The following is a 24,589-nucleotide window of genomic DNA, read 5'->3' as shown; positions in this document are numbered from 1 at the left end:
AGAATGTAATTCTTCATGAGGGTTTAATGACCTAAGGACAATACTTCCCTAAATTTTCATCCTTTCCAATAGACCTTCATGGCAATCCTCCATTTTTGCTTATTTTCATAAAAATAAATGACTCCCTGTTACATTCTAGGTCACCTAAGTATCTCATGGTCATTTTCCTGACTCTGATGAAGAAGACAAACAATGAATGCAAACTCTGATGCAGGCAAAAGTAAATGTTTTCAACTTGGGGGCTCTTTTAATCATTGCAATTTTGGTTTTGAGAGGACAGAGAGAGCACATCCAGGGGTTTGGTGCTGTCACTAGAGAAGAACCTGAAGACGTGGGACAATATCACAGGAGAAGGAAACTGCAACTATGGGGAATTGCAGAGTCCTGAACATTTATTGATATCCCATAATCTCGATGGACCATGTACAATGGATAATGGCCAATGATAAAACTATTAATTTTGTGGCCTCAAACTACAGTCAGTGAAATGGCTTCCCTCCAGAAGTTGTGGGTGCTCCATCACTTGAGGCTTTTAAGAGGAGACTGGACAGCTGTTTGTCTGGACTGGTACAAAGCAGAGGTGTCAAACACAACATCATGGTGGCATCACATGAGGTATTTAGACTTCTCTAACTGGGCAGAGGCATGGCTAGCACGTGACACGTTCATCTCGCGGGCCAGGAGTTTGACACGCCTGATATAGAGTATAGACTTTCCTACTCAAACTGGGAGTTGGACTAGAAGACCGCCAAGGTCTCTTCCAACTTTGTTATTCTGTTAACTAGAGAAGCTAAGGCTGAAAGTTTCCAGAATTTTCTTTTTAATTTGTCTGAAGAGAAGTTAAGAAACATAACAGGTGTATTAAGAAACCTTGTGGAGCTTCTACTGGGCATCCTTTTAAATGGAGAGTGAAGAAACAGAAAGGGGTATCCTCCAAACTTAGCCCTTTTGCTACTGATTTCCAGTGATCTGACATAAACACCCTCTTCACAGCCATAAAATGGAAACTCTGGGGGCCCTTGTAAGCCAAGATTTGGTCCAAGCTCTTTGCAATTGAATTCTATATGCACCTCATGGTGTGAATATACCAAATGCACGTATATTATATAAGAAGGCATTTTTCAGGGGAGAAAATAACCCTATTTTGTTATCTGCACTATGGCTGATAGTTTTGCTTTCTTTGATCCTTGGCTGGTTGGCATGTTTAAAAACTAAAAGAGGCCCATTAAAACTCAAGTGTATTCAATGTGCAAATTAATAAGGCAGAACCAGCTATCAACTTTCACCCAAGTTCTGCTGCTAAGTAATTTCTTTTCCCCTCTTAAAAGGCTGTCTGAGGCCAGGAAGTTCATCCTTTATTCAATTAAATGTACAGAGGAACAACTGAGAGTCATTCTTCTTCACTTCCCCGTTCCATTTCCACTTGGTGATTTTTCAAAGTAGCAGAGGCTGAAGTGTCAGGCTGTTGGGTTGTATCAGTCCCCAGCTTGACTAAGAAGAGCAAATTGGGAATCACAAATCAAAATCTTTCTAAATGAGCTCCTAACTTCTCAATTTCTCTCAATTTCCATGTGTTCAGATTGGTGTTTTTCTCAACCTTAGCAACTTTAAGATGTGTGGACGTCAACTCCCAGAATTGCCCTCCACACACCCTAAGTTGCAAAGTTGAGAAACACTAGTCTGAATACATGGAAATTGAGAGAAACTGAAAAGTTGAGAAAATTATATTTTAATTTTCAAAATTCTCAGCAAATATGCTGGTTTGGGAATTCTGGGAACTACAGCTGGTCTTCAAAGATTAGGCTAGTGTCCATTCTCAGTGTTCGTCTGTATTATGATTTCCAAACACAGTTTTAATAAATCAGACCTGTGACTGCCTGCAACATCATTCACGATGGGCAAGCTGGATTCTCTTTTCCCTGCATTCAGCTTCAATTGCAATAAGAAGTGAGAATTTTAAAGCCTTCTCGATGCAATATCTTCGCATTTCTCATTTTTAAAACATTTACACACTCAAATGTCTGAAATTGAAACTATCATGCTTATCCCAAAGGTGCTTTTTCAAAAGGCAACTAGACTTTGTTTTTCCTTGAAGACATTTTGCTTCTTCAATTCTTCAGAAGTTCAGAACTGAAGAAGCTTCTTGGATGAGAAGCGAAATGTCTTCAAGAAAAAACAAAGTCTAGTTACCTTTTGAAAAAACACCTTTAGTACAATCATGATATGGATGCCTGAGAATCTCCCTAGACTGTCAGCTTATAAGGAAAGGATTTTTTCTTCCAAATATTTCTCTTTGTTGGGTTTAATACAACAGTCCTGCTTCTGAAGTGCTAACCTTTTTTATGGGCAAGCACATACAAAACTTAGACATTACTATATGACTATGGATCAAACATAATTTGGTGATCACAGTAGAAATTTTAAGATTTTCCAAGATGGAGGAAATTGGCAAAGCTCCGAAAAGCTTATAGAGCAGCTAATGGAAACGACAACTTTGAAAGGGGGTACTTGAAAACAAAGGCTTTATAATTCATAGATGAACCTCAGTATGATGTAATGGATGGATGCATGGATAGATAGCATGGATAGATAGCATGGATAGATGGGTGACATGAATGGATGGATAGCTGGATGATGGATGGATGGATGGATGGATATTATGGACAGATGGATGGATGGATGATAGGGGGATGACTGATGGATGGGTGGGTGGATGGATGGATGAAATGGAATGGATATTCTGCAAGTAGATTTGGACATTCTATTTCCATCCATCTGAAGTTGAATTATTGCGTTACACATCTACAGTATTAGATTCTGTCCTTTTTTCAAATAAAAAAGGAACTGTTCCTATAAGTTGTATATAAAAAGCATTATTTTTTTTAAAAAAAAGTTTATTTAGGGAAAAGCTCCATTTTAAAAGCTTGTTGCATAGAAACGGATTTGTTAAAAATGAAAGCTGGGTGATTTGCATGAGAAAAAATTGCAGGACAATTTATGAACAATTACATAAAACAGAAGTTGCCATAAAAGCACTGGCTGTTATAAGCTCTTTGCAAAATGAATGGTTCCATGGTTTTAAAAAAATCTTTGGGATCATTTCAATGGGAGGGGGAATCCTCCCTGATGGAGTAAAGTCCTTTTTAATCTCTTGGGCAGGGGGGGAGGGGGAGGGGGAGATCTTGCAACCTGGTTTCTTCCTCAGCCCTTACGATTCTGGCCTTCTATTTAGGGAACACACTGGGATGCCATGCTACTATTTCATCCCTGAAGTCCCAGGGAATGTCGAGGCACTGCTTGTTGGGCATTTAGAAGCAGGCTTAGAGATGGCCTAGATTTAACCACATTTCACCCAAGGCACTGTGCTTTTGGGCTACTTGTTGTGAGCTCTGAAAAAAGAAAAGAAAAGAAGGAAGGAAGGAAGACAGAGGAAGAAAGGAGGAAAGAAAGGAGGAAGGAAGGAAGGAAGGAAGGAAGGAAGGAAGGAAGGAAAGAAAGAAAGAAAGAAAGAAAGAAAGAAAGAAAGAAAGAAAGAAAGAAAGAAAGAAAGAAAGAAAGAACTTCCAATTCAAACATCATGCTTTGTTCATCATGGTTTAGTCAATGAACTAGAATTCATTGGGTTGCATAATACTTTAGATCGCAGCAGAGCATGGGAGGCTCAGACCAAATAAACACAACCATGACCATAGTGGCTTATTGGTTGTATGAATGTAACTTCTGCATCCCTCTCTCTCCTAATTTTTATAAGGGAGAAAGCCTTGCTACAGCTTATTTTTCTAAATTCAAACACAGGAAATTGCCATTTACCTACCTGACCTGACTTCTAGCAGTTAGTTAGGCAGTTAGTTAGTTAGTCAGTCAGTCATTAGATTTAAGTGCCAGCTATCTCAACTAGAAGTGACCAACTGTATTGTGAGTTACTTTCACTGGTGCTTGCCAGAAAATGATTCCCACTTTTTAAAGTTATTTTATCTCAAAATGTTGTTATCAGATCAATCTGGTTTTATCTCCTTGACCATATTGTTCTATAGTTCATAAGGTACATTGTAGTATTAACTCTACTCCTTTTTGGATATTTTAGAACAATTATACTTTTCCATTTAATCTTAATTAAATGTGACTTTGTGTTTTATCTGCTTGTCTGTGACAGAATAAAAATGGATTTGAGTTGATTTGAGTTGAGTTACTTTGGCTGTAGCTTCACGTGTTGCATGGACCCTTTCTTTTTGAAGAAACCATGGTTACATAAACCTCAACCAAATGAGATTGTGAGCCTTGCCAAAATCTACTTGGCTAGATATGATTTCTCCCTTAATAACAGAAGGGAGAAAGAAGGCACACTTTTCATCCATATTCCCATTTGCCCATCCTGTTTCATCAATGCCCAATCGTGCAGAAAGCAATTTTAGCCCAGACCTCCTTACTAGCATATAAAACAAAAATAGCAGCGCATTTTGCATTGCGTCCTCGCAGCTGATCAAGGCAGAAGGAGAATGGAGCATTTGTGGAGCAGAAGGAAATGCAAAATGCCATTTTCAAAGACCTGGTGCAAAAGGAAGCCCAACTCAAAATCCAGGGAATTGTGCAAACTGAAGCATAGGCAGGCTCTAATCAGATTACAGATCAGGTTTACTGGAAAAATGCAGACTGAAATCAATCTTTAAATATCCCCAGTGAGCATACGGTCTTTGATAAGGAAGAACTTACATTTTTTTTGCAATCTAAATTTTTGGAGCAATCCGCTCAATTGACCAATGATTTTTCCTTCCATACATCCAGCTACATTTAATTCTGAGAAGCCATTTCAATCTACAGTATCCCCTTCTCAGGATGTGGGAGAGTGAAGCATGAAAAAAACCCAATGGGACAGAATGATTCACTGCATTATTTGAGAAATTAACACCCTCTTTTGCATGACAGTGAAATGATAAACTAAAAAGGTCTCCTTTGAACTGACTAATGGCTCCTGATTTTTGGTTAGCTTTCTCCCCCTCCAGGAGAGGAACTGTCTGTCTGAAAATGGAAAGCAAGCCACATCTTACTACGTAGAACTCTCTGTCATCTCAAATCCATCTTTAATCTCTGGAAGAGATACATTCTTGTCTTCCATAAAAGCTGTGTTCTGGGTCTATGGTCCCTCTGGAGGGAGATGATCAGCCAACTGCAGGTCATCAACTAGTTCATCCTGGAGCCTGCACCCACCAAAGATTGACCCATGATGGGCAGTGAGTTGATTGGTGAGTCACATTAACTGGTCATTTTTGATCTTCTTTTTCTGGTAGAATCACAGCAGCCTCCACTTTCCAGGTTCTGCTCCCTGGATGTTTCTCAACAAGGGATTTTGTCTTCCCTACTCTAATTGATGTCTTGCTATTGAGTGTGCGTGTGTAGGATTGTATTATATCTGGAACAGGGACTTCCACCCACGGTTTCCTAGTGGGGCTTACAATAACCTCATACAAAAATAAAACCCAGAACCATAATTGAAATAAAATGCAGATGTTGTGACAAAGGCAAAGCATTCCAAATCTGAGCACAAGAACAAATGACATATTACACTCAATAGTGGTTAAAATTATAGCAGCTTCTCGCTCACAATGCAAAATCGTGAAAGCTGCAAAGTATTTTTTTAATGCTAGATGGGCCAGAACATCAGCTTGTCAATCATCTCAAAGGTTCTGTTTTTTTCAGCCCACTCAAAGCCTGGATTACAATCCGGAGATAAGCTAAAAAGTAGCTGCCAATTATCCAAGTGACTAAGTTCTCCTGTGAATTGACCACCCTTATAACAGAGAGCTTCAATGGAGATTCCCAATGCCCCAAAGCTGTTATTGAAGACTGCAAAAATCTTCTTTCAACAAAAGAAATGGGTGGAAACCTAGGTTTATAGGGAAATACAGAAGTGCAGAGAAGAGAAACAAGGATGATTAGGGGGGCTGGAGTCTAAAACATATAAAGAACCTTTGCAGGAATTGGGTATGTCGAATGAAAAGAAGGACTAGGGATGACATGACAGCAGTCTTCCAATATTTGAGGGGCTCCCACAAAGAAGGGGGGGGGGCAATCTATTTTCCAAAGCACCTGAAGCCAGGATAAGAAGCAATGGGTGGAAACTAATTGAGAGGAGTAACCTAGAACTAAGGAGAAATTCCCTGACAGTGAGAACAATTAACTAGTGGAACAGAAGTTGCCTCCAGAAGCTGTGGGTGCTCCAACACTGGAGGTTTTTAAGAAGAGTCTGGACAGCCAATTGTCTAAAATGGTATGGGGTCTGGGGCTTGATGGGATTGAACTAGAAGACCCCCAAGGTCCCTGTTACTCAGTTAAATCTAACCTATCCAAAAGATCAAAGAACTGAGTCTTACAATGTTGGCCCTCCCAAAGCTGATGACCTTCCAATATGTTAGATAATGACTTCCAGAATTCCTTGCCAGCTTGGCCAACAACAAGAATCCCAGGAGAACACCAGATTGGGAAAATCACACCTAGTTAAACTCACAGTGCTTGAACTTCCACAAAACTTTTTCTCATTCCATCTATGAGAGAAATCTGTAACAATCAAAGGCTTATCCTCACAACTGGGTGGAAAATGGCAAACAACCAAGAAGACAATTACATTCTACATCTGAGAAAGTCAGGTAAAACCAGACATTTTTTACATCTGGATCTGATCCTGGAATTCAGCTCTAATAGAAGAAGTTGTCGAAGTTTCAGGTTTTAAAAGTGCACACAGAATTCTAAAATAAGATGGTGAATTTTCTCCTCATCTACTCCTTTAGCCTACTGACTTTTTTATTTTTACGGTTTGTCAAACAGTCAGCCAGAAGTTTAGACTGGATCTGGCCTTTTTATCCACCTATTGAGTCCTTCCCAAAGACCTGGGATAGGCAGATGTTCTTGTTTGATGGTGTCAAAGGATGGAAGCTGTTTCAAGTAAAGCTGCCTTTTGCAATTGACTAATAGTGATTTTGTCAATGCCCAGTGTTCAAATGGTGATCGAGATGTTTTGGGATTGCACCTAAAATAGAATTATCATTATCATGCATGCAGGCAGCATATAGAGTAAATACACTTCCACATCTTTCAACAATCATCTGATGAGATATCTATCTATCTATCTATCTATCTATCTATCTATCTATCTATCTATCTATCTATCTATCTATCTATCTATCTATATTTTCTTAAGTTTTCGTGGGTACTTACATGTATGGTGTTCGGCTTGGTTCGGGTATTTTCCCACGTCATTATAGTTGTGCTTTTAAAGTTGTAGCAACGTTTCAGCAGAATCTCATCTGCCATCATCAATACAGAAGCCTGATGATGGCAGATGAGATTCTGCTGAAACGTGTTCATGGTTAAGGGTGGACTTCAACCCAGACCTAGTCCTATGCTAAGCTACAAAACCATGCTAACTCTTCATTGGGCCCTTTGTTTTGGGGACTTCTCCCTTCTCTTTAGCAAACATTTTCTTTCTTAAAGAAATTTATGAGGTCCCAAGCAAAATAGCTTCCTGTCTTTCCATTCCCTCCTTCCTGTTTCTCTCGTCAATCAAAATAGAGCTGGAAGGGATCTTGGAGGTCTTCTAGTCCAACCCTTGCTCAAGGAGGTAACCCTACACAATTTGAGACAAGTGGCTGTCCAGTCTTTTCTTTAAAAACCTCCAACAATGAAGCACTCAACAACTTCTGGAGGCAAGCTATTCCACTGGTTGACTGTTCTCACTGTTAGGAAGTTTTTTCCTTAACTTCAGGTTGCTTCTCTCCTTGATTTGTTTCCATCCATTGTTTCTTATCTTCTAGTGCTTTGGAAAATAGGTTGATTCCCTCTTCTTTGTGGCAGCTCAAATTCCTCAAATACTGGGTATTTGGGTATATAGCGATACCCAAACCCTGCAACTGTTCTTCATATCTTTTAGTCTCCAGGCCTTTAATCGACTTAGTTGCTCTTCTTTGCATTTTTTCCAATCATTTTCTCTTTCCCCCTCCTCTTTTTTTTTTCCCCCCAAAAAAGATGTATTTTTAAACAAATTCTTCTGCACTGTATCTATCTGCATTGCTAGCTGGGGAATTCTGGGAGTTGAAGTCCACCCATCTTCCACAGGCCAAGGTTGAGAAGCCCTGTTCTACACAATCCATCCAAGCTGCTGTTCAGGTTAACCCCATCAAACCCAAAGAATGCCTGAGAGGCACATTCAACCGAGCCCATGTCGACACCTTCTTGGAACTGGCGGAGCTCGAGAAAAATCACCTTCCTTCTTGTAAAAGACTGGACCTTGTAGCATGAAACTCTGCAGACCCACTTCAGCAAATGGCCGTGCTAATTAATACAAGGTTCAGAAGCATTCCTAATTTACCATTAATATCTACAGCAATCACCGCCTTGTACCCAGTGGGAACTGGGAGGGAGGGAGGGAGGGCAGAGTCTAAAATCAGCCTGCCGAAAAAGGATGGATGAAGCCTTTAAAAGCCGCTGTTGATTACCAGCTCTTCTTACGTAGGCGGGTGTGTGGGTGAGTGCGTGGGGGAAGCTGGAAGAAAGGACACTGAATTTATTTCTAGAAATGCACGGCAATGTCGGAGGAGGGAGAAGGAAGGAAGGGGGTGTCTCTCACCTCCTTGCTGCTCCCCAAGCCCCCAAATGGTTATTTTTAACAGAAGGCAGAAGATAAAGGGTTGCTTGTACAGGGATTGGGAGGGGATGCCAATCAGGGGGTCTCCTCCAGAGCCACCAACCCCTGCAGCTTAACCAAGGGGCACAAGTGGGTTTGCCCGATGCTTATCTCATTATTTATTCCTTTGATTTATATAACTACCCATCTCACTACGACATGACTCTAGCTGGCTGTATGCAATACAGACCTGGACATCTTGCTAGCAACTTTTTCCAGGCTGCAAAATTCTCCTCTGAAAATGCATTTCAGTTCCTAACACCCCCAGACTGCACATTTGAGGGAATGTATCACCCTGATGGGAGGCACAATGATGTGAGTTGCCCTTCAATAGCGACTGACCTCACCAAGGGGGAACGACATGCTGCCAAAGAATTTAGTAAAGCCTAGAACACAGCTTGACAATCAGTGTGATGCAATGTTTTTTTCTATTGGCGAATAATCCTATTTTGATGTAGACATATTTTTGGTACAGCTGCATTGAGTTCTTGCCTGTAAACATGGTATTCATGGGAAGAAATGCCAGTGGAGTTTGATAGCGCCTTCAAATCCCAAGAAACGGCACAGAGAAATTAATTTTTCTTGCATTGAATGCAATGGCACCAATGTGCTACATCGGGGAGTCTCCAAATTTTGCAACTTCAAGATTTGTGGACTTCAACTTGCACAGTTCCCCAATTGGCCCCGTGCTGGCTGGGGAATTGTAGGAATTGAAGTCCACAAATCTTAAAGTTGCCATGTTTGGAGACCCCTGTGCTACATCACCTACATTTGACAATTGGCCGTGACTGACAGGAAAACTGACCCATTTTGGAAGCAAGAGCCCTAGTTCTCCATATTGTGCATATCCACAACTTTCAGCGGAAGGCAATGTAGCGGGATGTGGCTTTTAATGAGCTACAATTTTTAATGGCCATAACCCGCAGGAGGAAAGATCACAAATTCTGGGACTTATCGTTTAAAACTAAACTGCAATACTTTAAATTGCACATGCCATTATGGTGAAAGCAAAAAACCCTCAGAATGCATTATAAATACTCCTCTAACCAAGCATCTTCCTCAAAGTTAGGGAAAGCCACTTCTCACCTATTAAATCTAATTTGCTTTCTACACCTTCTGGCAAGAAAGACTATTCGATGGTTACATGGCAGTTAATAGTATGCAGCCTCTGGTTTTCCTCCTATTTTCATTATTTGTTTTATCTTGCTTTTGTTTTAATTTAAATTAGTTGTTTTAATGATCTGCTATGTTTTTTGACTGTTACCATGTATGCTGCCCAGTCGCTATGTCAGATGGGTAGCAATACAAATGCAAGAAAGAAGAAGAAAGGAGGAGGGAGGGAAAGGAAAGGAAAGGAAAGGAAAGAAGGAAGGAAAGGAAAGGAAAGGAAAGGAAAGGAAAGGAAAGGAAAGGAAAGGAAAGGAAAGGAAAGGAAAGGAAAGGAAAGGAAAGGAAAGGAAGGAAGGAAGGAAGGAAGGAAGGAAGGAAGGAAGGAAGGAAGGAAGGAAGGAAGGAAGGAAGGAAATATGTTTAAACCATGTTAAATTTAACATCAAGTTGAACATTACCATTTCATGCTCTTCCTTCAACATGTTGACAATAGACCCTATTTTTATGTTGAAAGCTCTATATAGAGATGATGTTTGCTTCCTAGAAGAGTGAAGACTGCTAGAACAAACTGCTGCAAAAATATAATCACTACTTTGCTATTGATCTCCCTAAGTCTAGAAGCCAATTATAAATGTGTATAACAAAACTGGGCCACCATGATACCAGCTAATATATGTGGCAGAGTCACACCATGGAAACACATCATTGCCCTACTAGTTGGGGAGTTCTTTGCATTCTGTTTCTGGATTCAATTAGCTGGAATGTGCAAACTTCCACTTATTATTACATTATTTGCTATATTTACAGTTCACTCCTATCCAAGCAAATCGCAGACTACACAACCAGAACAAAACAGAGTTAGAAACAATAGTAGGGCTTTTTTTTAAAGCAGATGATCAATTCCAGCTCCAAAGAAAATAAGGAGCTGACCTTCAGGGAAAGAGGGAAGATCGGTTACCAAAGCAACAAAAAGGAAATGCTTGAGTCCAGATGATGGAGGAGCATTACAAAAATATCTCACACACCCCCATAGTTCAGATGAACATAAAAGAGGGAGGAGGACAGCCACGATCAGACTTGTAAGATTATGTTATTATATGTCTGAATAAAAGCACAGGTAGTCCTCACTTAATGACCCCACTGACCGGTAACTCTGTTGCTATGCCAAGGTTGCTAAGCAAAAAATCACGTAATCACAATGGCCTTATGACCTTAGTTTCCATTCACTTGTTAAGGGAGTCACTGAGGATAAGCAAAACATCAAGTCACTGTGACCTATGATTGTACTTCTACGGTCTCTAAAAACTTCTTGTTGGAAGCATCCTGTGAAACACTCAGGTGGTGATCATGTGACTGTGGGACGCTGTGATGGTCATTAAGTTTAAGGACTGGTTGCTAAAGCTACACCACTATAATTTTGAATGGTGCCTAAACAAAGCAGTGGGCCAGCAAGGACCACTTGCAGTTTTTAGTCTTCCTTCCATGGAGTCTATTTCCAAACATATCACTCGAAGACAAGATTGGCGAAAGCTATCACATTTTGGCCATATCAGGCAAACTAGCATTCCAAAAGTCAATCATGTTGGGAATCATCAATAGAAAAAGGACAAGGGGACACCCTAGTACTTGTTCACTGGACAATATAAAGGATGATAAGGGATGGCCGTGGTGGAGCTGAAGGAGGCCAAAGAAGCCACTTGGGTGAGAAGCGCAACGTCTTCAAAGAAAAACAAGAAATTCCAGTTGCCTCTTGAAAAAGCACCTTTGGGAAGGAAGCAATGTGAGACAGAAGAGCATGGAGAGTGGTCAGAGGTTGGACATGACTGAATGCCTGACAACTATGACAGAATCCATTTCTTGCTCTGGTCTTCCTTGTAGGGCTTATAGCCTAACTTACCTGAGACTAACATGGTCCTCCATCTAAATCATTAACCACCCCTAGAAGAAACATGTTTTAACAGTTCACTGAAAGCTTCACACAAAAAGAAAAATCAAAATATCTGAGGCTGGGCTGGGCCAGAGAAGAAGGGGACATTCTCCAGAAGGTTTGACAACTGAGTAGAGGGATCTTCAGCGAAACTTCCCATTTTGCTTCCATTCATCCCAGAAATGACAAATCTCAACTATATCCAGCCTATAAGCCACAGATGGATACCATGACTGTGTGACAAAAGCTAAAATTTTCTGCAATTCTATGTACCTGGTACATGGAATTTGACAACTAGACAACATAAATAGATTCTCCATGCCTTTACTACGGCTAAAAAACCTGATATTACAACATTGGGAAGATAAATGTATGGTCTCTTTCACTCAATGGACTGAAAATCTGATTAGGCTGTATTGGGTTATTTATAAAAATTGTAATAAAGGCAGGATAAAAGCTTAATAAATGAAATAAATCATTCATATGCTTCCCACCTATAAGTAGTTTGCCTATAAACAAGGACTTTGTATGGACAAGTGTAACTCATACAGTAAGTTTAAAAAGAAAGTTATAGAAATTATTAGAAATTAATATATATGTCCTTGAATAATATTTACGTAAAGGTAAAGGCTTCCCTATTCAGTTTGTCCCTAGGGCAGAGTGGTCATCCCCGTTTCTTAGCCAAGGGAGCCAGCCTTGTCCAAGTACATTTTCCTGGGGTCATGTGGCCGGCATGCCTATATGCTGAGGCCCATGGAACGTTGGTACCTTCCCTCCGAAGTGGCACCTATTTATCTGCTTGCATCTGTGTGCTTTCAAACTGCTAAGGGAGGAAGAGCTGGGGCGAGAATGGAAACTAACCCTGTTGCAAGAAGTTAAGGTCTCGAACCTGGGCTGTCCACTTTCTAGCTGACAAGCTCAGCATCTTTCACCACTGAGCCATTAGGAAAGTATATTTAGAACTGTAACTGTTAATTGATATAATGATATAGTTCGTTTCTTTTTTCTGTTTTTCTAAACACCTTTATGCCTCATTTTTGTACGTACATGCATCAAAGCTATATTATAACTATGAGCTTTTTTAATTTTTCTGATCTTTTTAAAAAGATCAATTTCTAAAAAGTTTGAGCTTTTCCCCATCCAGTCCCTAACTCCTACTCCTAGCTCCCCAAAGTGGATGCGCAACTGGGTATCATCCATGTACTAGAGATACCTCACTCGGTGCCACAGAATGATCTTTTCAGTAGCTTCACGCAGATGTTGCCCAGGAGAAGGACCAAACTCTGAAGACAAAGAGCTCAAGCTTTCTATGCACACACCTGGATCCGGCCATTCAGCAAGAAGTATCACCATAATATATATCTTCCTCTTTCTACCGCTTGCAACCACCACAGGAGAATGTCACTGAAAGTAGCTGAGAGATCTAGCGAATGTGGCGGTCCTGATGATATTGCCTAGTTTGGTAATGAGACATCTGCCAGAAAACCACCAAGGTCAGAGAGCTCCAAGGACCCCACAGTTCAACCTTGAGCTACAAATATTCATAGCTCTAGACCGGGTGTCAGCAACCCGTGGCTCTGGAGCCACAGGCGGCTCTTGGGCCCTCTGCTGTGGCTCCCTGTTGGGTGATCCCACCACTGGCTGGCCCCACCCCTCACCTCCCTCCCGGTCTCTCTTCGCCTGGCCTGAGAAGGTAAAACACAAAAAACAGAAATGAGAGGGAGGGAAGCAGAGAGACCCATTTCCCACAGAAAACACCGGGAGCCACAAACCCTGGGTAGGCTGAGGGGGGGGGGGTCATTTGACTGGGTGGGAATGAAGTTGAGTTCGCCACGCCCACCCAGGTTTTGTGGCTCCCGGTGTTTTCTTTTCTGTGGGAAACTGGTCCAAAATGGCTCTTTGGGTATTTAAGGTTGCAGACCCCTGATCTAGGCAGATCTAGCCAGATCCAACTCCCTTCTAGCACTGATTATCATGTTACCTAGTTGGGTAATAACAGGGATGGGATTCAATTTTTTTAACAACTGGTTCTGTGGGCGTGGCTTAGTTGGTGGTCATGTGACTGGCTGAGTGTGGCCAACTCAATATCACTCACATCGAGGCATGCATCTCCTCACCTGGCCTCTCATGACTGTGGGGATGCTGCAACAGTCGTAAGTGTGAAAAATGGTCATTTTTTCAGTGCCATTGTAACTTTGAATGGTCACTCAACACAAGCAAAGCACCAGCAAAGGAGGGGAAAACACTCCAGAGACGTTCCTGAGACAGGAAGTCTAGTCCTGCCAAGAATGTAATAAGGGCTAACGGAGAGGCAGTTTCTGTAAGCAACACCAGAATGTTTCCTTCCTGTCTTCCTTACAGGATTAGGCCAGTAATTTCTTCTAACAACCGGTTCTCTGAACTGCTTAGAATGTTAACAACCAGTTCTAGCGAATAGGTGCGAACCTGCAGAATCCCAACCCTGGATAATAAAATGTCTGCAAGAAAACAAGCAAGCTCAGAGAGCACTAAAGATCCCACAGTGTTCTCCTTTCCCCCTCCCACTCCTCCTTTATCCAATTAGTTTCTAGGGCTGATGATGTTAATTAGAATTAGAATTAGAATTCTTTATTGGCCAAGTGTGATTGGACACGCAAGGAATTTGTCTTGGTGCAAATACTCTCAGTGTACATAAAAGAAAAGATACATTCGTCAAGAGTCAAGAATCGTAAGGTACAACACTTAATGATAGTCATAGGCTACAATAAGCAATCAAATCATACTAGGAAACAGTCAATATAAATCTTAAGGATACAAGCAACAAAGTTCCAGTCATACAGTCACAAGTGGAAGAGGGTGGGCGATAAGGAGTGATGAGAAGATTAATAGTAATAGTAGTGCAGACTTTGTAAATAGTTGGACAGTGTTGAGGGAATTATTTGTTTAGCAGAGTGGTGGCATTCAGGGAAAAGCCGTCCTTGTGTCTAGTTATTTGGTGTGCAGTGCTCTATAGCATCGTTTTAAGGGAAGGAGTTGAAACAGTTTATGTCCAGGATGTGAGGCGTCTGTAGATATTTTCCCAGCCCTCTTTTTGGCTCGTGCAGGATTCAGGTCCTCGACTGAAGGCAGGTGGGTGGTCATTGCTTTTTCTGCAGTCCTAATTACTCTCTGGAGTCTGTGTCTGTCCTCTTGGGTTGCAGAACCAAACCAGACAGTTATAGAGGTGCAGATGATTAGTTGGTAATGAAATGATTACAAGCAAACCATCAGGATCAGAGAACACCAAAGACCTCACAAGTCAACCTGATTCAGATTTTTTTTGGGGGGGAGGGAGGTGGACCTGGTCAAAACGAATCACTAATAACATCCTGGAGATGACAATTTTTCACTCTGTCTTCATTGAAAAGAACTACGAATATTAAAGAGGCAAAACTTATGGTGATAATTCAGCATCAGCCCTGGATAATTAATAACCTTACTTAAACTCTGGAATCAAACGTTCTCCACCCTTAAAAAAAATAAAGTACATGGCTTTGGAAACGTGCCACCTGGAACACTTTTCTTAGAAATCTGGTCTAAATGGTTTCAAGAAAAAAATGTCCTATTTTCTAAATCTAATTTTGCTGCCTACAGGAACAGGGAAGTAACCATCAAAGGCTTAATAATAGCTGGATGATACTCAGTTCTGTGCAGCCATTATCAGATGAATGAAAAATTATTGCTAAAAATTAAAGGGAAACATCTGCTCAAACTTCTGCACAATCATGATTCAGATCAGAGCCTTTCTTGATTTTATGGAGATAATCCTGGTTGAAGCCTTCAATGGAAGAAATCAAATGCAATCTTTATTCTGGTTATAGACCAGCATAGTGTAAAGACATTAAAAGTTGGATGTGACATCTTACTAGACATGTAATTTGTATATTTTTGTACTTATATTTAAATAGAGTAGGAAAGTGTTATAGAATTTTAGTGTTATTTTAATTGTTTAATTTGTATCTTTTGTGGGTTTTTTACTTAAGAACAAGAGGTTACTTTATCATATATTTGTATCTATACTGAAAATAATTCCTTCCCCCTGTTTTTTGACACTTTTTAATCTTTTTTTCTTTTTGATGCCCTTCCTGAAATTTTTCCTTTTATGTCATTTTGTATTTTATTTTTTAAAACAATTGAATAAAGTTAATTTAAAAGGGGAAAAATGGATGTGATATCATGTTATTGGTGTGCCTATACCAACTAACAAACAGATCAGTTTGAAATCTGGCTGATGCTGCCAAAAAGAGAGTAAGGATATCCAGCTTGGAAAGTATGTGGTCATATTAAATCAAATTATAGCTCTGACTGACAAACGACTAGCTAACTGGACTGGCAATAGATCACGCCACACTGAAGCAGCAACCACACTTGGAATACTGCATCCAGTTCCAGTCACCACAATATTAAAAAAAATGTTAAGGCTTGGAAAGAGTTCAGAGAAGAGCAACAAGAATGAATAGGGAGCTGGAGGCTAATACATATGAAAAACGTTACAGAAATTGAGCATGTCTGGTCTAATAAAAAGAAGGACTAGGGGTGACATGGTAACAGTCCTCCAATATTTGAGGGGCTGCCACAAAGAAGAGGGGGTCAAATTATTCTCCAAAGCACCAGAGGGCAAGACAAGAAACAATGGTTGGAAACTAACCAAAGAGAGGAGCAATCGAGAACTAAGGAGAAATTTCCTAATGGTGAGAGCAATCAACCAGTGAAACAGCTTGCCTCTAAAAGTTGTGAGTGCTGGAGGGTTTCAAAAAGAGACTGGACAACCATTTGTCTGAGATGGTATAAGGAATCCTGCTCCAGAAGGGGGTTGGACTAGAAGACCTCTGATGTCCCTTCCAACTGTATTATTCTACTTTCTAGAAATTAAAATGCATCTTGGTACCTTTTGTCCAAATTATCTTTCTAAATTTGAGGTGGTGCACATGGATTCTAGCCCCTGACCTATAGTTCATTCTCAAGGCAGGTTTTCTTTTTCTTTTTTTCAAAAACAAGCAATGATAAAGCACCACTTGTTGCCAACTGAAGCCAAAAGTCGGGAGGTTGAATGGATCAGTTTTGTATCTTGGGCATTTGCCATGTGCATTTCTGGCTTAAACTGAACATTTCTAGCTTTCTATATTCTCATTAAACTTCACACAAAGACTGAAGGAAGTATCTGAGAACTTCAGAGGAACAACAAAAGGTTTAGCAGACGATGTCAAATGTCCAATTCTGCATCCCACTCCTTTGAATGAATTTAAACTGATTCCCACTTGCGAATGAATCTAAACTGATCAGTGAAAAGATAAACCCAAGGATTACTTCCAGATTTTGGACTTTTCCACTTGGGTTCTGATCAATTTTACGAGAGAAAAAAAACCCACCAACATGGAGCACAAAGAGAGAAAAACAGAGGTTCGAATGAATATCAGCATTTTTGCAAAAAAAAATCCCATCCATGACACTCATTTGCTTTGTCCAAAATGTAAAAGTAGAATGGCCAAATGAATACAGCTAGTCCTCAACTTACAGCCATTCATTGAGTGACTGTCTAAGGTTACAATAGCACATGATCGTTTTTCACACTGGTGACTATTGCAGTAGGTTTGAAAGAGGGGTCATCAAGGAGGTCATCTGTGTCTAAATTGAGCAGCCCTCCCTCAACAGAGGGGGAGGGATAGGACATCATTTATCTCCAGTTTATAGCACAGTCCTTTCAACACTTCCAAGAAGGCTCCCTACCCATTTGCACCCCTCAGGGACACTGACAACATAGATAAACCTCCAGGTGGCCTCAACAACTCTCTAAAAGGATGCAAATGACCAGCTGTCTGCAAGGAGTATCAATCCTTCCATTCCCCACTATGCAGTCAGAACTGGAGAAGCTTTTTGGGAGGAGAAGCGAAACATCTTCAAAGAAAAACCAGAAAGTCCAGTTGCCGATTAAAAAAAAACACCTTTGGGACAACCTTGACCTGGAGGACTGAGAATCTCCACAGACAAATTCAGGCACTTGACAACTGGTGCGTATTTATGACGGTTGCAGTGCCCTGAGGTCATGTGATTCCCAAAGCAAAGTCAATGGGGAAGCCCGATTCACTTAACAACCGTGTTACTAACTTATCAACTGCAGTGATTCACTTAACAATTGTGGCAAGAAAGGTCATAAAATGGCATAAAATTTGCTTAGCAACAGAAATTTTGGGTTCAAACGCCAGAACATGCCAGAAACAATGCTCAAAAATGAAAGCTGTTGTGATCAAAATTACATTAGCGATAAGGGGTAAAACTTGACCTTCCAAACCCGCCTGACTAGACAAAACTACAAAACTGGAAAACTGGGACAGAATTAGGTTTAAAAACCCAGCAAAACGAAGGTCACGGTGGTGGTTGGGAACGTTTCTAGAAAGTACCAAAACAAATTCTGACCAAGAAAGACTATTTTGCCCTCATGTGGAGGCATTTAAGATGTTGAAGCCATGAATATCCTCTCCCCAAGAATGGAAGCAGGTTACTCTTAAAAAAAAAAAAAAAAAACAGTCTCTGAGAATAAATAATGTTGGTTTGCTGGTTTGTTTTTTTCAAGCATGTAGCCCGCACCTCCTGTCCCCTTGGCAATGTGCTTCGGTCTTCTTGGCCTGGGTGCTGCTGCTGCTGCTGTTTGGTCCATGCTGGAAGCAGTGGCCACTTTGCAATGTGTAGAACATGTGTGCAAATAAAATTACAGCCTTGAACAAATTGCACATTGCCCTCTCAGCTATTTTTCTTCCCCATTCTTCCCCACAGTGTGGCTTTCCCTTCATCAAAATTTGCTAGTTCGGTTGCAAAGAGAAAAACCCTGACTAATCGCTGTGGGGCTTAAGCCCGGAATCTTTTCCATAAAGCAGAATGGAGAAGAGATAGCTTGAAAACCTTATTGAGAGTAAAACAGGTGCTAACTGATCATGGTTAACCTTTAATGCCAAGGCAGGGCTATGCCACAGATGGAAGGTAAGGGCAGAAGGGGAGATTTACAGCAGAGGAAGAGGGAAAGAGGGAAAGGAGAGGTGTTCGCCAACTGGCAGATCTATACAGGTGGGGTCAGGCAACGAACCTTGAAAGCTGAATCACTCTGGAGTTGTGCAAGTTGCACAATCCAGTTGTGATTTGAAGTCCATTGTGGTTCATCCATCAGAGCGAGAAGCATCCTGTTCTGGAAGTTACACAAGTTGTCCTCAGCTTGCGACCATTCACTTAGCAACTGTTGCAAGTTGCAACGGTGCTGGAAAAAATGACTCATGACCAGTCCTCACACTTACGATTGTCACAGGTTCCCATAGTCACATGATTGTGATCTGGGCACTTGGCGTGTATCTATGAGATGTGTAGCACCCGTGGATGACATGTGGCCTCAGCGTTTTTGCAGAAAATCCCAGCCGTGACACCCTCCTGCTTTGTCCAATATGAAATTGTTGACTTCTGACAAGCAAAGTCAATGGGGGAAGCCAAATTCACTTAACGACAGTGGCACAAAAGATGTAACTTCAGACACAATCCCATAATGACTCATTTAATGACCACATGGTTTAGCGACAGATCCCAGTTGTGGTTGTAAATCAAGGATTATCTGTATATTCAGCAAAATCTGCTATACCCTTAGATAAATTAGGGAAGCAGATATGCGAATTTAAATTTTTAAAACAAAATTGAGGGGCAAAACATGTAAAACTTCAGCCTTGCAAGGGCAATTTTATTTACAGAATAATTTCTTTTATTTATTTAATAATTTCTTTTATTAAGAAGCATTGTAGGTTCCTCAGATCAGAGCCAGGTTCATAACCATGTCTGAGGAGGAGAAGAATGCGCTAAAAATGGAAGAAGAGGATGTTTCTGAGCATAAGTTGAATCTACTGGTCTTTGCTTCAACCAACTAAGGCTGGCCATGCTGCTCTCGTTAAAGAAGAAGAAGAAGTCAGAAATGGTCCTCCCTCAACCCACAGCTTCTCTTTGCCCATTTCCCACCTCTCCTGCAGATGGTCAAGCCGGACCTTGCACCTTAAGAAAGGTCCTCTTGGGAGGTCCACTTTATAAATGCCAGGCTGGGCAGTCAAAAATAAATAAATAAAACAGAAACCCAGCAGGCTTGTCTCGAAGAAAATTAAAACCATGCCTTATTTGCACAAAGAATTTGCTTTCCAAAATCAAATATGTCACGGATTAAAAACCCTGCATTCGCTACTGCTGGGAAGAAAGTGGATGGTTAATTCAAGATTAAATGGCAATTATGTCCCATATGCAACCCAGGTGCAGAATGGCCATTCTTCTCACCAAATAGAAGAAAAGGGTGCATGGTTCCTTTGTAAATCAGTGTCCTCCTCCCCACTGGATTGTCACAGCCCCCTCAAGGAAACTCACAAGCATTGGCAGATCATTTCCAGTGCAAAAGATTCTCCCGCTGGCTTATGACTCTCTTTGTAACCTGCCACAATCTGGAGCTCAGCTTTTTTTTGGGGGGTGGGGGGAATCCATCTCCCCTTCTTCCTGAGTCTTCCTTCATGCCAACTTAGCCACACCGAGGCTACTTCCTAAATTTGCAATCCTTTGGAGCGCTTTCTTCCAAAGACTGCACAGCCTAAAAGGGAGCTTCATCCGAGCGTATCGAGTGCTCGCAGCTCAGGGCAAACCACAGCAAGTCTTGACCCCTTTTAAGTCTCAAAAGCAGAAAACATCTGGGAAAGGCATTTTCTCATTTGGGGCAAGGCACTGAAACTCAGCCTGCTATAGATAAGCGCAGGGAGAATCAGACACATCAACATTTTTCCAGGATACGAATAGCCTGTCCCAAAACTCCAATCCAAACAGCTGAGATCATTTTAAAACTATCAGCTCTCCTTGACAGAAAGAAGCTACCCCTCATACGTTATTTGGCTATGAATCTCTGGAGTTATTTCCATTCCTGGTTCCCAAATGCCTGAGTTCAAAACAGGACATAACAAAAAATAATCCCTTCAAGTGATTAAAAAAGGAGAAAGGGACCAATCAGACTCTCTTCATTCCCCAGCAGTTTTCGGAAATCCAGGCCAACCATTTGGATCCCTCAGCCTGAAGCTCTGCAACATTTCTCCAAAGTCAACTGATATAGTCAATAGGATTAATCCCCAAAGTGATGCTGCATTCATTGGTGGAGAGAAAAGGTTACCAATTTCCTTGCATCAACAGCAACCAAGTTTTACTCCAAAGCAGGGATGCAAATTCACACTTGGCCAAATAAAGTATCCAATTAATTCAATTTAAATACCAAACGCAACACAAATGAAACCATGATATGGGGAAATGAAGCATTTAGAAACCTGCATTCCTGCCCTTTTCTCTTCTTCCCTTGTCTTTCTTCTTTAGTAATGTTCACACTGTCATCTTTTCCCAAACAAGGAACTCAGGTTACTGCTATATTTGATGTGAAAGTACAGTGGGGCTGCCTTCCTCCTCCTCTTCTTCCTCCCTCATCTCTGCCCAAAAGGGAGTTTTCCTTTCTTCTAGATATAACCAGGAATTGGCAGTTAGTAATTACCACGATAACAATTTATGACATTCCCTTCCAAGAGTCACCATGATGGTTGAAAGCAGAAGCAGCTTCTCTTTGCAAAATAATAATAATAATCATCATCTCAATATGGCCCAGGTGTTTTTTCTTTCTTTCCAGAAAGCACCCATGGACCCCAGGGGGTTACCCGACAGAAGAAGATCTGAGCTGCAATGAAACACCAGCGCTTCCTCGCACTCACTTTGTTAAGGTGCACATCAAAACTCTACTCATCGTCTCTCATTTCCATCACAATACATGCTCAACAGCCTCACTCATTTTCTTATGATTCTTTTTTTTTAAAAAAGTACCGAAATGCAAGATTCCATCCTCCAAAACTATGTTCTTGAGTGAGATTTCAGCTTAATTTAACAATTTGGAAATAATTGAGCGAACGCTCTTCTCTTCTTCCACCCTGTAAAGGATTTTCAAAGCTTAAACAGACAAGACAGATTCTGAATGAAACTACATAGGAAATGCAACTGCTAACTCAACAATAAACTCTCCTGAAATGCCGTTATTTAGAGGAAGCAGCTTAGTACAGATCCAGTCTTAAAAACGCCTAATATGAATTCATATTCTTTTACTACCTTAACATGAATGCTCTGTAAATCACCCTCACACCTCTTGAATTCAATCATGCAGTTGGGGACTACAATTCAGCACACATTAATTAAGAAGTAACCTCTATCTCTCTGTTCAACACATATAAGGAAAGCAAGATGTCCATTAAAGTAGAAGTTCATGTTCCCCAAAAGAAAAGGAAAAAAAAATCAGAGGAGAAGACAAAAAACCCACAACAGGGGATGCCAAGGCAAAGTCTAAAAGCCACGATTTGAGAGAGAACCATAAAGAATGAAAATATTTGCCGGTAATTGGTTATTTCTAGGGGATAAAATTGTTCCTCTTCCCCAAGGAGAAGTTAGGTACCAGGGAAGATTCCAAGAACAAGTCCTCTTCCAATGCTTCTAAGACCATCTATATTTAGGCAACAGCAAATAAATCACTACAGCTCCAGATGCAGGGCAGCATTTCCTTGGAAAGGAGCACTTGACAAAAAGCCAAACGGATCCACTCTGGCTGAGGCTGGCCACAGAACGTGACACCATCTCACCAGGGTTCAATGATGGACATTGTTCAAAAGCAGGACCCCCATTGGATAGTCCTGATGCTTCGCTGCCCACTCCAACCCCAGTGAGAAAAAGTGAAGGAATTTCTCTCACAATGGAGAAAATTGCTTTAGGCCACCAACCCCTAAAGCTGTTGCAAGCTAGCCCCTCCAAAAAAAGGAAAAAAATCCAGCAACAACCCCCAACAGTTGAGTAAGCAATTGAGTTATCCTACACAAGGAATCCTTACTTTAGCTGATCAGGAGAACTCACCCTTCTATTCCATTTCCCTTGCACAATCGAGATTTGTGAATGGAATACACTGAATTCCTCTCCTGTCCACCCCACAGTTTTCAAACCCAAAGGCAAGCCAAGAGCAAGCCCAGGCCCAGGACCACCCTCCCCTCCCCATCACCCCCAAGATCTGCCTCCCTCCCAGAGAGCTGTACCCACAAGGCAAGCCAGGTCACAGAAGCACCTCCAAGCAGGCAAGCAGGCATGCCGTGTTCACCCACCGCACAGAGAGAACAGAAGCATCTCCTCTTCCCTTGAATCCAGCACCCCTTACACTGGGCAGATATTGAAAAGGCAAAGGGGGCGGTTGGGTGGGGAGACAGGAACAGACAAAAGCCACCCACAGGGCCTTCTACCCATTAAAATAAACATTACTGGATAAAAAAGACTTACATTAATTTGGGCCAATTTTCCTGCTGTCATTATACACAGCAGCCGGACTGTGTACTGAAGACCAGATCCAAAGAGAAATCAACGCACATCCTGAACGGAGAAGGAAGAACGTAGGGACAGCAGGAATGCGGCTTTTAAGACCCCTAAGAGGAAAGCGTCTCTCTTAGCTTCCAATGGACCGATACTCCTCCCCCACCCCAACACGCATGCACACAACCACACACACAGAGAGAGAGAGCCCTTGCAGGCAGAAAGAGTAGGACATTGTGGAGCCAGCTCTCTACTCACTGCCTGAATCAGGGGATCAGCAGCAAATCCTCGTGGGTTTGGCTTCTCCTCGGCGGCAGAGAGAGTTCATTATCTAGCTTTTAATTCCAAAATATTGTGGAGATTTCCCATCACTACCACCCTTCGGCATGTGAAATTCAAAACCTAGCTGGTGAGGAGGAGAAGAGGAGGAGGAGGAGGAGGAGGAGGAGGAGGAGGAGGAGGAGGAGGAGGAGGAGGAGGAGGAGGAGGAGGAGGAGGAGGAGGAGGAGGAGGAGGAGGAGGAGGAGGAGGAGGGAGAAGATGCAGAAGAAAAGACCGGTCAGGACAGGAAAGAGTGATCCGGGATAGCGATAAGAATAATAAATAAAATTAAAAGAGCAAGGAGTGTCATCTACCCCATCTTCTGAAAAGAGGCAGCTTCAAGCACACCATCTGCGGATTTTGCATCTGCATTTTGCACCAATGATGCAGAAATGGGGAAATGTGACAGGTTATTTTCCTTCCCCTGAAGAACCCGGAGAACTCGGGAGGAAGCAAAGTGTCGTTCTGTGATCTATTAAGGGACCAAGAGTTTAAAAGCATTGGATTGCAGCTAAGGAGAAATGGATTCCTCCTGTCTCCCCCCTTTCCCTTCTCCTCTCCCCCCCAAGCCACACAGTGATACAGGAGTTGCTATGATACACTCAACAGCCTCCTGCTTGGAAATGGCAGCCAATAATTTTAAGGCTGCTTTAAGGAGGCACTCGGGCATTGACGGGTTCCAGCTGCAACACGCAGGCAGTCTTAGTTATTAGCCCGGCTCTTCATCTCTTGCATTACCGTTATCGGGAGGAAATCTCTGCCAGTTCAGCATCAGGTTCTCTCTTCCCTTCCACAGCCTTTTCACCTCTGACCTGACCATGGCAGGATGTACAAAGTGGTGGAACAGCTGGGCAGCGGGAAGAATATTGGGGGTTCTGGAGTTATGCAAACTGTGCCACAGAGTAAATGTCCAATTTTGGAGCCCTTTCCAGGGGCAGAAAGCAAAAACTGAAGTCTGCAGGAGATTTCAGGGAAGATTTGAGATCCAATGACCTCAAGGGTTAATTTTCAGGGTTGTGTTTCCCTGTTGCAATGGGAAAGCAACCAAATCTAGCTCCTTTGGCTTGTAGCTACATCTGGACCACCAAAGATTTACTTTTCCAATTCCAACTGACTAGGTTTGGCCTTTGGGGCTCCTCTATCTTTCCAGGTGGCCTTTAACGGGCTGT

General features: G+C 41.6%; 2 protein-coding genes across 7 annotated transcripts in view; both read right to left on the bottom strand.

The window, feature by feature from the left end:
* ARHGEF9 (Cdc42 guanine nucleotide exchange factor 9) overlaps positions 1-24,589 on the bottom strand; it is a 262,693-nt gene that overhangs the window by 117,436 nt on the left and 120,668 nt on the right. The window contains exon 1 of one of the 6 annotated variants that reach the window (XM_087971961.1): positions 23,070-23,242. The exons of the other annotated variants lie outside the window; for them this stretch is intronic. Coding sequence (XP_087828087.1) covers positions 23,070-23,099 — 30 coding nt within the window. The 5' untranslated portion in view covers positions 23,100-23,242. Of the gene's footprint in view, positions 1-23,069; positions 23,243-24,589 lie in introns of those variants that run through there. 6 annotated transcript variants of the gene reach the window in all.
* LOC148129729 (uncharacterized) overlaps positions 1-24,589 on the bottom strand; it is a 131,267-nt gene that overhangs the window by 103,074 nt on the left and 3,604 nt on the right. The window lies entirely within an intron of this gene.

This window comes from Notechis scutatus, chromosome 10, assembly GCF_049901735.1.
Source record: "Notechis scutatus isolate UNSWTSFEM ecotype Mainland chromosome 10, rNotScu1.2, whole genome shotgun sequence".
Lineage (NCBI taxonomy): Eukaryota > Metazoa > Chordata > Lepidosauria > Squamata > Elapidae > Notechis > Notechis scutatus.
The sequence above is the reverse complement of the archived record's forward strand: the minus strand, read 5'-3'. Positions and strand labels throughout refer to the sequence as shown.